The sequence below is a fragment of the Canis lupus genome, chromosome 1 (genome assembly GCF_011100685.1).
Source record: "Canis lupus familiaris isolate Mischka breed German Shepherd chromosome 1, alternate assembly UU_Cfam_GSD_1.0, whole genome shotgun sequence".
Classification (NCBI taxonomy): domain Eukaryota; kingdom Metazoa; phylum Chordata; class Mammalia; order Carnivora; family Canidae; genus Canis; species Canis lupus.
This window is the reverse complement of record NC_049222.1, coordinates 69,407,092-69,419,874: the sequence shown is the minus strand read 5'-3', so window position 1 is coordinate 69,419,874 and position 12,783 is coordinate 69,407,092. Positions and strand designations below refer to the sequence as shown.

The window sequence follows — 12,783 nt, the reverse complement described above, 5'->3', positions numbered from 1 at the left end:
CATATCAACGTTATTATTATTATTGATACAAGACCTGAGATGGGATTACATGTAGCATGGGAGAAGGGTAACAGAGCAATTCTTTGGAAGTAAAAGACAGGATAGTGCATGTAGGGCCACTGCTTCTTAGTGAATAATGCTTAAGATCTTTTTTTTTTTTTTTTTTTTTTTTAATGCTTAAGATCTTTAACAATCGAAAACACCACAGCAGTTGGATGTACATCATTGGGCAGGCCAAGATTTTCATCTTTAAAATACAGTAGGTAAGCTTTGGTAAATCGATGGATTAAAAAAAAAATTACTTCCTTTAGTCATTCATCGTGTGTTTCCATAAATTAAAAAGGGTTAAATTTGAACTGCTAAAACAAGTAACTAAAACTTTACCTTTAGTAAATTGTTAATTGCTAGTACAATATCCATTTTGATACAAACGTTGCTAAAAATGTTTCCACTTTTCTTTTAAAATTATATAAACAGAAACACTAATTTGACTCTGAAAACTTTTACAATTGATAGCTGCTCTTAAGCCCAGTTTAAGATATGCCCTTATCCAAATATGGGAATATAAATATACATATATATGAATAATAATAATAAATATATAAGAATATATATATTTTCCCCTCTTAAGATTTACACCTCTTAATCCCCTCCACCTATTTTGCCCATCCCTACATTCCCCTCCCCTCTGGAAACCACCAGTCTGTTCTCTTTATTTATGAGTCTGTTTCTGGTTTTGTTTGCTTGCTTGTTTGTTCATTGGTTTTGATTTTTTAGATTCTACATATAAATTAAATAATTTATTATTTGTCTTTTTCGGTCCAACTTATTTCACCCAGGATAATGCCATCTAGATCCACCCTTGTTCTCACAAATGGCAAGATCTCATACTCTTTCATTGCTGAGTAATATTCCATTGTGTATATATGTCACATCCCCTTTATCCATTCATCTATCGATGGACGCCTCGGTTGTTTCCATATCTTGGTGATTGTAAATAAAGCTGCAATAAACATAGAGGCACATACATCTTTTTGAATTAGTGTCCTCATTTTCCTCAGGTAAAAGCACAGAAGTAGAATTACTAGATTATATGAAACTTCCATTTTTAGCTTTCTGAGGCATTTCCATGCTGCTCTCCACTGTGGCTACATTCCCAGTGCACAAGGGTTCTCTTTTCTCCACATCCTCACCAACATTTGTTATATTTTGTCTTTTAGATACTAGCCAATCTTACAGGTGGAAGGTGCTATCACATTGTGGTTTTGATTTTGATAATTCCCTGATAATTAGTTATGTTGAGCATTTTTTCGTGTGTCTGTTGGCAATTTATTTATTATCCACCAAAGTCAATATTTGCTGCTTCAAAGAATCTCTACCTCTTTTGTCTAAATAACTTACATTATCAATGTTGATCCTACATCAACACTGGGCCACCTGCCATCACCTGGGATGGATGCATTCACCCTGCTTGTTAGTCTGCAGACAACCCGCTCGCTTGTCTGAAAAAGCTCCTTTGGTTTTGGAGAATGTATTAGCTCCCCATGGCTGCTGTAACAAAACACACAGGTTTAGTGGATTAAAATAACATATACTTAATTCACTTCTGGAGGCCAAAAGTCCAAAATCAGTTTCGTTGGGCTAAAATCAAGGTATCAGCAGGGCTGGTTCCTGCGAAGGCTCTGAGGTAAGAGTCTATTTCCCTGCCTTTTCCAGTGTCGAGAGCTTTGTTCCTGTCATTTCTTGGCCTGTGGCTCCTCTCTCCATCTTCAAAGCAAGGATCCGAGCATCTTCTATTTTCCCTCTGGTTTGAACACATCATCTCTGTAGTCAAATCTTTCTCGGCCTCCTTCTCATGAGGACACATCTGAATAATCCTGGATAATCTCCCCCAACTCAAGATCCTTCATTTAGTTGGAGTTAGACGTTCATTTTGCCATATAAGGTAGCATTCATAGGTTCCGGGGAGTGGGACATGAACATTTTTAGGAGGCCTCAATCCATCCTGCATCTGGGGGTGGGATGTGGTTGGGGTGAAGAAGGTGAGAACGCACTCAGCTGACACTGTCAGATAGTAATAGTGATGCTGAGTGTTCACCATGTGCCCCCCTAGGCACCACCCTGGATCCTCTATGAGCTCCAACCGATTAAATCTATACTAGCCTGGAGTGGGGCTGGCACTCAGTTGGTACTTGTTGGTGGTCTTGCCGCAGCAGGGGGAGAAGCCCAAAAGTGACAGAGCCGGGTGCAAATCCTGATGCTCTGGCTCCGACATCCATGAGTCAAACCACTCTGCTCTACTATGGTTCCTGCCCCTCATTATTTGAGAAGCAAACAGAGATGGTGACAAACACTGGGTCTTCATCCCAGGGCATCAAGAACCCAGAGCCTCTAGAGTTTAGGCTTTATCATTTATGTTCTTGCTCATTTCACTTCCCAGTTGAGGAATCTAAGGCTCGAAATTAAGAAATTAATAAAAATGGAGTTAAGTGAAATTGAGAGATTGATTCACTCCAGGCTAGACAGCTGGGGTAGTAAAGCCATTAGGGGGTATACTGTGGTTTCCTTACCTGCTCTAGGCTAAGAACACTCACTCAGCTGCCCCACTTCTCCAGGCACACCTCGTGTTAGAGCCAGATTTGTGTTCCCCTCCAAATTCATGAAGTCCTAACCCCCTGCACCTCAGAATGACATCATATTTGGAGATAGGCAGAACCTTTAAAAAGGTGATGAAGGTGAAATGAGGACAGGATAAAGCCCTAATCCAACAGGACTAGTGTGCTTCTAAGAAAAGAGACTCGGAGACGTGCATTCCAAGGAAAGGTTGTGTGAGGACATAGGGAAAAGATGGCCTTCTGGAGGCCATGAAGACAGGCCTCGGAGAAACCAAACATCCTGATCTTGGACTTCTTGCTTCCAGGTCTAAGAGAAAATAAATTTCTTTTGCGTAAGTCATCCAGTTTGTGGTATTTGTTATGGCAGCCCCAGCAAGCTAATACATCCCAGGTAGATCACAGGCCTTAGATCTCTTTGGCCTAGAGGCAGTTAGCCCACAGTCCAGATACCTGATGTTTCCCAAGGGAAGAAATAAGAGTTTCTAAATAATTTTCAGGATTTATTAAAGCCTAAAGGGAAATGTACAAAACACACTCCGACTAAAATTCCAAGTTTCATTGCTTTTGGGTAGAATTGTATCAAGTCAACATGGTGGCGTCCGCTGTCTCAAATTCATCTGAAGCTTTAATTAGCAACACGTGTCTGATTAATTTAAAATAAAGTTAATCATTTCATAAAGTTGGCTTGTTTGGGAAATAAAAAAAACCTCAGGCTTTTTGATGAAGAGAAGAGTGAGCAGGAATCACTGCTTTGGGCCCCAATTCCTTTCTTTGGATCCTCCAAGCCCCATGCTGTTTAATCCTCTTCAAGCTGCTACAGCTCTTTCAGGGGTGAACTGAGCAAATTACATGGCTCCAGTCCCCTGTCATATCAGGGGTGCTTAGAGTCACTGTTTTCAAACTTGGGATTATCAGTGACATTTGCTAGGTGCTATGTATCTGGTTGTTTTCCTGAAAACCAATGAAACTTTAAGTGAAAATGATCCCAAGTCAGGGTTCCCCAGAAAAACTGAACCTTTAGGAGATAGACAGATAAATAGATTGATAGGTAGACAGATATAGAGAGATTTACTATGAAGCACTCGCTCACATAATTGTGGAGGCCAGGAAATCCCACCACCTGCCATCTGCAAACTAGAGGGGCAGAGGAAAGGTGGCAGTGTCGTTCCAGTCCAAACCCGAAGGCCCAGGAACCAAGGGAGCCGATGGTATAAACCTCAGTCCAAGTCCAAAGGCCCAAGAAGCAGGAGTACTGATGTCTGGGGGCAGGGAGACAGATGTCCCAGCTCAAGCACAGGGAACAGATGTGCCCTTCCTCTGTGTTTTTGTTCTATTCAATCCCTCAACAGGTGAGATGATGTCGACCTGCACTGGTGATCAGTTGATAGATTCACATACGAATCTCTTCTGTAAATACCGTCATAAACACCTAGAAATCTGGATGTCCCTTAGTCCAGTCAAGTTGACACAGAAAATTAATCACCACACAAAGAGAACAAATATGAAAATAGCCTATTTTCAATAAGTGGAGAGACCCAGCTCTTTAATAGAAGCAAAATAAGAAAGCCACAAAACCCAATACACATTCTAGAGGATCAAGTGCCTCCAGGAGACTACATCTTGAAAGTTTGAACAACAGTACTTTAAACAGAATTGTACATTTTATTTAAAAATAATAGCAAATGTAGGCAGAACACAAATTTCTATTAAGAACAGAAGTTTATTCAATGCTTTATAGCAAAATATTGAGCTCACTCTATAACGATACACAAGCTTGGTGTTCTAACAAGTAACACTGACTCAATTCAGGGAAGCTCGGATGCCAACACAAGGTGGGATTGTGGGGAGCTACGGACAGAGATGTATTTTCCTTCTCCTTTTCCACAAGAGCTGCAATGATACCAATGCTGATGCCGCTCAGAAACATTTAGGCATTGGGAAGAATCTGTAAAATTTCCTGAGTATTCCATTAAACAGTTCTTACAATTAAATGTTACCTTAATGGAAAACATGAACATTTTCTGATGGAAACATTCATTTTCGTGTTTATTATCTTCGGTGACTGACAGCCACAATTCCAAAAATGTATTACACCCTAAGAAAGTCTTTGGGGTCTTCATAAGGCTTTCCAGCACAAGGTAAATTTCAAGTCCATTTGTCAAGGATTAAATTTTCTTGAATCACCAAGCTAGTGATACACAAAGATAAAAAGAAATGTCAAGGTTAGCTGATTATTTCCCAAAGAACAGGATCTAAAAAATGTTGAGGAGAAAGAAGGATGTGGGAATGCATGGATGCTGGATGACAAAAGAGATGGCGAGGAGGGATACTGAGCCTAGTTACTGTTAACTAACCCATAGTGTATTTTTGTGACTAGTCAACATTTTCTTCATGTATATAATTATTTCAAGATAGCATTCCTACAAACTAAATTGGCTCATTCCTTTTCCGAGTTAGTTGCAAAGAAATTCTGATTTTGAATATCTAAAGTTATAGCTAATAGCATTTTGATATTTATCCCTAAAAATACCTGGCATTCTCAGCCATGGTTCTCGAATACATGTTTGTTTTTTTTAATAAAATATCCCTAAAATAGAACTAACATTGAAAAAAGATATACCTACCCAGAGCTCAGGGAACTAGTCACAACCAACTTAATTCCTATCAATTAGCTCACATAGAGCTAAACCAATTTCACCAATTCACATTATTTCGCTCACACAGAAACTAGATCTTTTTCCTTTTAAATAATTTATCTGATTTTGTAAAAAAAAAAAATGCTTTTAAAAAAGCAATCATTTAGAAAATCCACCTATGGTTTGTACTCATGTGCATCTATAAGTTTATTTTGAGTCTTGGGCCTAAATTTGGTACTGTGGGTCCACACATTGGCACCCTGCCCTTTCCGAACCGGACACTTCATTCTATGCAGATGACCATCAACGTGAGAACTTGAAAGTAAAGAAAAGGGAGCTGTAGTTCAGATGGGAGTCTGGTGTGTTCATATCAATAAAAGAGATAATGCTTCCAAAGGAAGGGAAAACACTAAACCATGTGCGATTGTAGAAAGAACTGCAACCATGAGCAACCCAAACATAAGCAGCCATCTCCCACACAGAATTAAACAGCCAGGTCTAACCCACTACAAACCATTTGATTAATAAAAAGGCTTATAACCTATACTTTAACAAGGAAACACTGGTGAAAATAGTTTTAAAATATATAGCCTTGTAAAATGATATATTTTTGAACATTAAAACCTGGTTTCAGAAGTTCCCCGCTTCAGGTTGTTACTCAAAAACTCATCATGTTCAAAACTCAAATTATTATGCGATCTGGAAATCATGAGGAGCTTCTCCTTGTTGGTAAAGTCTTTTTTGATCGTAGCCTGGGGCACAAGCAGCCTCTCCATGGGGTCCTCTTTATTCTCTAGTCTCATGTAGCCTTTGCTGTTGCTTCGGTCCAACCGAGGCCAACTTGGGTGTTTCCGTTGCTCCGCCTGAACAGTTAGGGTAGAAGGACCCCGGTCTAAGTCTAAGGATTTTGAGTGTGACGAGAGCAAATGTAAAGATGTGTTGGACCCGAACTGTCTTCTCGCGGCCCCAGGAGACAAGAACTGTCCGGCCCCAGGTCCGAGGGCCACAGAGGACTTGTACTGGCTCGACAGCGACTCGCCAACAGAATGATTCCTCGGGAAGGCCGTGCTGACCGGCTGGAAGGGTTCCCCAGCGTTGGGTGGAGGGAGCACCAGGGAGTCCATGGACAAGTTCCTCGCCCTGCTCTTGAGGTTGTCCGCAGCCTCAGTGATGTGGTCTATACTGGGCTCGTCAATGACGCAGTTGTTAAGCTTGATCACAGGCAAGGTAAAAGCGCTGATGGACGACGACACGATTGATTTGGTTCCACACTTCTTGGGGCCACCTGTCTTGTCCTCTGTCGTCTTGGACGCAGGTGGGTAGAGGCCAAAGACGGAGACAGAGCTGTCAGAAAGCAAAGGTGGCATGAGATGCCCCAAACTCTTATTTTCATTCAGTGCAAGCTCATCCTCCTCGACGGAGCTGTCCATCCGAAAACTGCTCCTAAAGCCGGAGAAAGATGCGATGGTGTTTGCTGCTAGTCTCGAGGTGCAGGAGCTCCCATTCTGTTTAACCTCTGAGTCTCCCATCGCACCCGTGTAGAGGCCATTCATATGCTTCTGCTCCTTGACCCTCAGCGTGTGGATGTCGATGACCGTGGAATAGATGTCCCTCATGTGTATGATTTTTGTTTCTTTGTCACGGTTCTCGTGAAGAATGGCATTGGCACAGATGAAAATGAAAATGCCAATCCCCATGGTGAAAGGGCCGAGCATTTTCATCTTATCAGAATGTAAATGCTGCTCAAAGAAGCGGACCACCACGCCACCCTGGTTCCGAATGACCTGGGTCTCGTTGGTTGACAGTGTTGTCTCGGCATCGATGAAATGTTCTTTTTGGGGCCAGTATCCAAGGACTGCCATTGCAATTCCTACAATGGAGATGAGCACTCCTAAAATGAGGAAAAACCCAGATGGGGAATAAAGCCGGATTTTGCCCCGCACTACTACGACGTCGGCCTGAGGCCGACGCCGGGCCGGTTTCTTGTCTTGGGCAGCAGGCGCCGGGCTGAGGCTGACGTGGTGCTGAGATCTCGCCGAGTCTTGCCTTTTCAAGGCGGCCAGGCCCGTTATCACTCCCCCGGTTGCTATCATAGCTCAGCCCTCTGTTCTGAAAAGAAAGAGAAAAGATGATCATCTTAGCTGTTCTGGGACATGCTCACCAGTTCAGCAATTGTTTATATGTTTTTATTGTTTGCTGTTTCATATAATGAAAAAGGGCAGTGGAGTATCTCTTTACCTGATATAGTTTGGGTAGAAGTTTTGTCTATTGAATAACGTAAAATTCTGGAGATTTCCTTTATCGGCTGAATTAATGTCTGGGTTGTTAATGAAACATGAGCTCAAGGTATAGTTTATTCAAACAATCTCATCATTTATATAAAACAGTCCCTGATCACAAGGAACCCCCCCCCACACACACACACGCATGCCGTCTTTCATTATCTGTGTCATCTCAAAGAAATGGGAAAATCCAGAACACTTAATAGACCCCAAACCATCAAACCCTAGACTTACAAAGAGAACACATTCCAATAAATCACAGTTTAACATCCACTCTTGTGGAAGTCACCAGTGAGCTCTCGCCTATCACACTTCGTTTCTCCCGATCTGTTCTCAGCCTCCTTATTTCTCTGTGTCCATGAACACTCGGACCCCTGCTTCCTTGAAACTCGCTCTTTTCCAGTCTCCTATGATCCTAAGTCCGGCTCTTCCCTGCCCTCACTGACTACTTCCATCGTGGCTCATCTTCCCTCCCCTACAACTAGACCACCTGCTCCCGCGAGGCCGACCTTTGGCCATCTTTATATCCCCCCTTGGCCTTCATACCCGCTCCTACTCCTGCCGCCATCACGTCTGTGCTAACGCATCCCAAGCCCGTACTGCAGGCCGTAGCCGGGGTTCCCAGGGCAGCGCGTGTATGTCCACGCACCGCTCGCACAGCTGAGCTCACCCTCCCTCCGTACGGCTTGACTTGTCTCACTTCCCTCACGGTGTCGCTTCTTCTGGTTGACGCTTCATAATTATCTTTAACTCCTTCCTTTCTCTTTTCTCTCATCTGCTGATCAGGCTCTAAATCTGAGAAATGTTCACTCCCTGACGTTTCTCCTTTCTACCGCCCACTCCAATCCTACCCCGCCCAGCCCAGGCCGCTCTCGGTACCTGTCACTAGACCATTGTAATAACCTCCCAGCCGGCCTTCCAAACTCCCAATTCTCTTTCTCTTCCACAGTCAAGCTTATAAGCTGAGGACAGATTAATTATGTGATTCATTATCCTCAAACACAACTCTGAAATTGTTTAAAGAGTGGAATAATAGATAAAACATTCCCCATTACCTACCAGCATTAAATGCGGGATTTCAGACCCAGGGGATTTAGCTTTATCTCTAACTGTTCTCTTTCATTTACATAAAACTAAAACCTAACAAAGTGCCCTGTACTTCATACTGTACTATTTTTGAGACTTTGTTAATAAGGTTTCGTTCGTCTAGATGCCCCTTCCTCACCCTCCATGCCCCATTTCACATATTAGCACAGGCTGGTCATCGAAGCTCGTGTCCCACTTCCCTTAAAAGCCTTCTTTGACTCACTCAGCCAATCCCACCCGAGCCCTCATTTCTCAGTGCATTTTAGCAAGTTTTCCACGGCACTGGCTGTATTATAACGTCTCAGTTCTTTCAATTCTTGTGGTCAAACATCAAGTTCAATTCATATTTTCATCACCAAAAACATTCAATATAATAGCTTGCGCGGAGCCACTGTTCAAGAAACACACACTAAAACGTTCAAAATGAGAGTAATTCTTTTCCTGGGATTTGTTGGATGACCATCATGTCACACCACACTGACTTCCCCAGTCAAAAATATGAACAAATGAAATTAATACCAAAACAGAAAGCAACATGTTGTGAGTTGGTAAAATATTTGTCATTATTTGTAAGAATAGTTCTCCAGCTGCCAGTGCTGGCTGGGAGGAAACGGAGGATATTTTAGGACTCACGGGGTCTCTAGCAAATTTTTGAGAGGGTTTCAGATCTCAGCTTGTGAAATCAAGCTCTCCTTTTGAATTGCTATTTATGATTTCTGAGTTCTGTTTAAATAAGCGGGGTCGTGGAAGGCATCCACACGTTGAGCTAGCTGAACAAGCTGCTGAGTAAATCCAGCCTTGGCCGCAACTATAACTAGGAGGAAAAGAGTTTAATGTCGAAAGGACCAACTATCCTGTAACACACAGCAGGAGCCTAGGAAAGTCAGCTAGGCCTCCTACTGCGGTTCAGAACCTCTCCCGGACCTTGGCTACCTCGGAGCTTAGTCAACCTAGGTTGTCTCGATCCCCAAACAGTTCTGAATGTTTGAATAAAATAATTTGATCAGATAGAAGCCATCTAACTCCGTTATTTCCGTGTAGCAGGACGAGGATTTAGTTTGCCATCCTTCTAAACAGAATGAAGACAAAGGCACGGACTTTTCCATCAGGGGTTGAAAGCCTCCATGGTGGATCACATTCCACGGAGCCCACGCCCACCTCCAGTGGTTAAGACATTCCCGCTATCTCGCCCTCTCCATTCCCGAGGCCCACGGAGGAGAGGCGGCTGGAAGAGAAAACCACATTTGAGAAAGACGGATGAAGATTGGAAGGCAGGACAGAGCGACGGGGAGTGGGCCTTGAGAGCAAGCACGCAGGGCTAGTCGACGTGTGAAAACGCAACTGGAAGGGGGAGAGTCCGGGCCGAGGTCAGAAATAAAGAATGGGGAGGGGGGGAGATGAAAGGACCCCCTGGCTTCTTCAACCTGCTCTGGCCAGACCCCGAGGGGGCACGCGGCTCCGGGCGGGTGCCCGTGTCTTCCTTTGTGAGCCGCCGTGGTGACTGGGCCCAGACTGACTCCGACAGGAAGGCAAAGGTGCTTAAACGCAGTCACTGCTTCAAAGAACTTGAACCTCCACTGTAAAGAGCTAGTCTATCTCCATAAAACAGAATTAACGCCCCTAGAACCAAAGGTTTATTGTGGAGGACCTTTGCAGCAGCTTCCGGCAGGTGGAAGCTTTCTGACTCTCATCACAGTGAGAAGCCAAATGAATAGTATTTGGGACAAGGAAGGTCAAGGGAAAGCGAGGCTGGAGAAGAGAGCCCTGGTCTGTGCGGAGCACCCCTGAGCACCCGGCTCAGCGTGGAGGGAGGGAGCCAGGCCATGTGCGAGGAGAAAGGGAAGGCCCAGGGTCTTGGAAGGTAGCAAGGGTCCCTCCCAGGTGCTTGACTATCCCATTCACACGTGACGGGGCTGGAGGAAGACACAAATACTGCTGTCATAGCTTAGGAGGATCGACTTCAACTCGTAGGCTGACGCCATAATGAGGGACCGACACTGTGGCCCCCATGAAGATTCTGGCGGAACTGCAACTCCGGGGGCGGGCGTCTGGGCCTGGGCCCCTGCACCCCCGCCCCGCAACGTCAGCCTGGTCTATGGTGTTCGGTCCATGTGAAAGCAGCCTAAATCTATTTTTTTTTAATGTATGCTAAAAAGCCACATCCTCTCCATCCTACACTTTTATCACTGTATGTGTGCTCCCTACCATCCCAGGGCAGGGATAGGACTTATTTCCTTAACCATCCAAGTGAAGAATTTTGCTACTACGCTGAATTTTGTTCTGCTAATTTGGGCACAGAGTCTGTGCTTCCCAATCTCTCTGGATCCACAGCTTTCCCTAAACCTTTGGAAAATGGAGGACGTGCTGGAATACTCCAGTAGGGGCCTCCTCCTAAGGGGGAGTGTTAGTCTGTGTAGATATTCACTCATGTAACGGTAAACACTGACACCTGGGCTTGCACGTCTAGTGGAAGACTCAACATCAGTTTTCTGGCCAGAAGAATATAATGATCAGCAACTGTTTTTTTGAGGAGGCCTTTCGACGAGTTATACCTCAACCTAGCTAGAGGGTCAGCCACAGTCTCCTTCCATGTTCTCCAGAGAGGAATCATGATGTCGTCAAGACATGCATGAAAATAAGCATCTGTTGACAGCCAAAAAAATTTTTTTTAAATCAGTTTGGGTTAACTTTTGGCTGCATATCAGTCAGCCTATCTGCCATTCCCAGTGCTCATGAATCAGCCACGCGCTGCTAGCTGCCCCTGCCCCAATTAGCAGCTTGCGACCCACACTCGCCCTTCTTCTCCCCCGTCAAGCAGATTCGTGCTGGGCTGTGTCTGGCCTGCGCCTTCTTACCTGCTCATGAGGCACGTCAGCGTCATCAACGGGGACTCAGGCCCCGTAGCTACCTTTCCACCATAGGTGCAGCCTCTTGCGCTCGCTTGCATGCCCCATTCTTGTCCACTTGCCTACCTGGGGCACCTCTGCCCTCTGGGCCGTGCTCACCCGACACCTCGGGCTTGGCTGTAAGCGCTTGCTCCGGCCTGAGCAGATCTCTGCCTTGCATATCGTGTCAGTACACACCACTGGCCTCACCATCAGGCCTCACCTCCATACTCTTGCTCAGCCAATCGTTTTCGAAGTTGCTGCTGTGGCCCGTCACTCCCATCACGAGCTTATGCACCCCGTGGACCCGGCTCTCCACGGCGTTCACCCGCATGTGGGGCTGCCACCCTCACGGAAGCCCATTCCTGTACCCTGTATCCTCTTGCGACCACGTGACCTCCTGCCCTGACCACGCCGTGAGTCTCCCGCTCAGCAGATGCGGTTCCAGATGCATTCGCACACTCCCCTCGGACATGGTAAGTACGCGCACTTGCAGAGTCGAGAGATGTCAGAAGTCTTTGAATCAGACATTCCTTTTAAGCAACTGAGGACCAGGAATGTTGTCCCAGATCCAACAACGGAGAAGCAGAAAGAATAGGACTGGATTTCAAGTTTTCAGACTAGCAGGCCAGCGTTCATTCTTGGTTACATATTCCTCTTCCTGTTGTTTTTCCTGCTACCCCTGGGCCTCACATGGTGCCGGGAATGAGACAGATGCCCAACAAGTTGATCTGTTGACTATGACTTGATGTGAGGGATGCGAGGGCATGACTGGCATGCGCTGGGGGCCAGGGGCACGGCTCACAGCTCGTCCTGACTTCCAGGAGCATGGAGTCCGGTCGAGAGCAGGAAAGTACCTAAAACGAAATCACCTACTTGCTGTGATGATGGACTTGAGGACGCTCTTCCCCACTATCTGGAGTAACCCGGAGGCTTCCGAGAGGCAGCAGCAGCAGGGCAGTGGAGACACAGCTGTAGGAGTTTGCCAAGAAGCAGATTCTAACTCACTGCTGTTCCTCACTCTTTCACAAAGGCCCTCGCACCAGGATTTCTCTCTATCCGCTCAACCGCAGTATGCTTATTATCCTAAATATATTTGATATTGTCTTACTTCTCTGTTTGAATTTATATTCTTATCTCAAGGCTTAAAAATGCACCAGAATGTGAGGCTATCTGCCAAAAGGAAGTGAAAGTTAATCTGTGCCTTCAGGACCAAACAAAAACATTATATAAAAACCCCATGTGGTATCCACAAATGTGACAGATAGAAATATTTTCT

At 44.9% G+C, this 12,783-nt stretch overlaps 1 protein-coding gene across 2 annotated transcripts in view; it reads right to left on the bottom strand.

Moving 5' to 3' along the window:
* Positions 1–4,141: 4,141 nt before the first annotated feature.
* Positions 4,142–12,783, bottom strand: part of TMEM200A (transmembrane protein 200A) — a 58,875-nt gene continuing 50,233 nt past the window's right edge. Inside the window, exon 2 of one of the 2 annotated variants that reach the window (XM_038526769.1) lies at positions 4,142–7,360. In XM_038526769.1, the coding sequence (XP_038382697.1) occupies positions 5,869–7,344 (1,476 nt within the window). In that variant the 5' untranslated portion in view covers positions 7,345–7,360 and the 3' untranslated portion in view covers positions 4,142–5,868. The remainder of the gene's footprint in view (positions 7,361–12,783) is intronic. The other variant, XM_038526770.1, reaches the window with a different exon arrangement.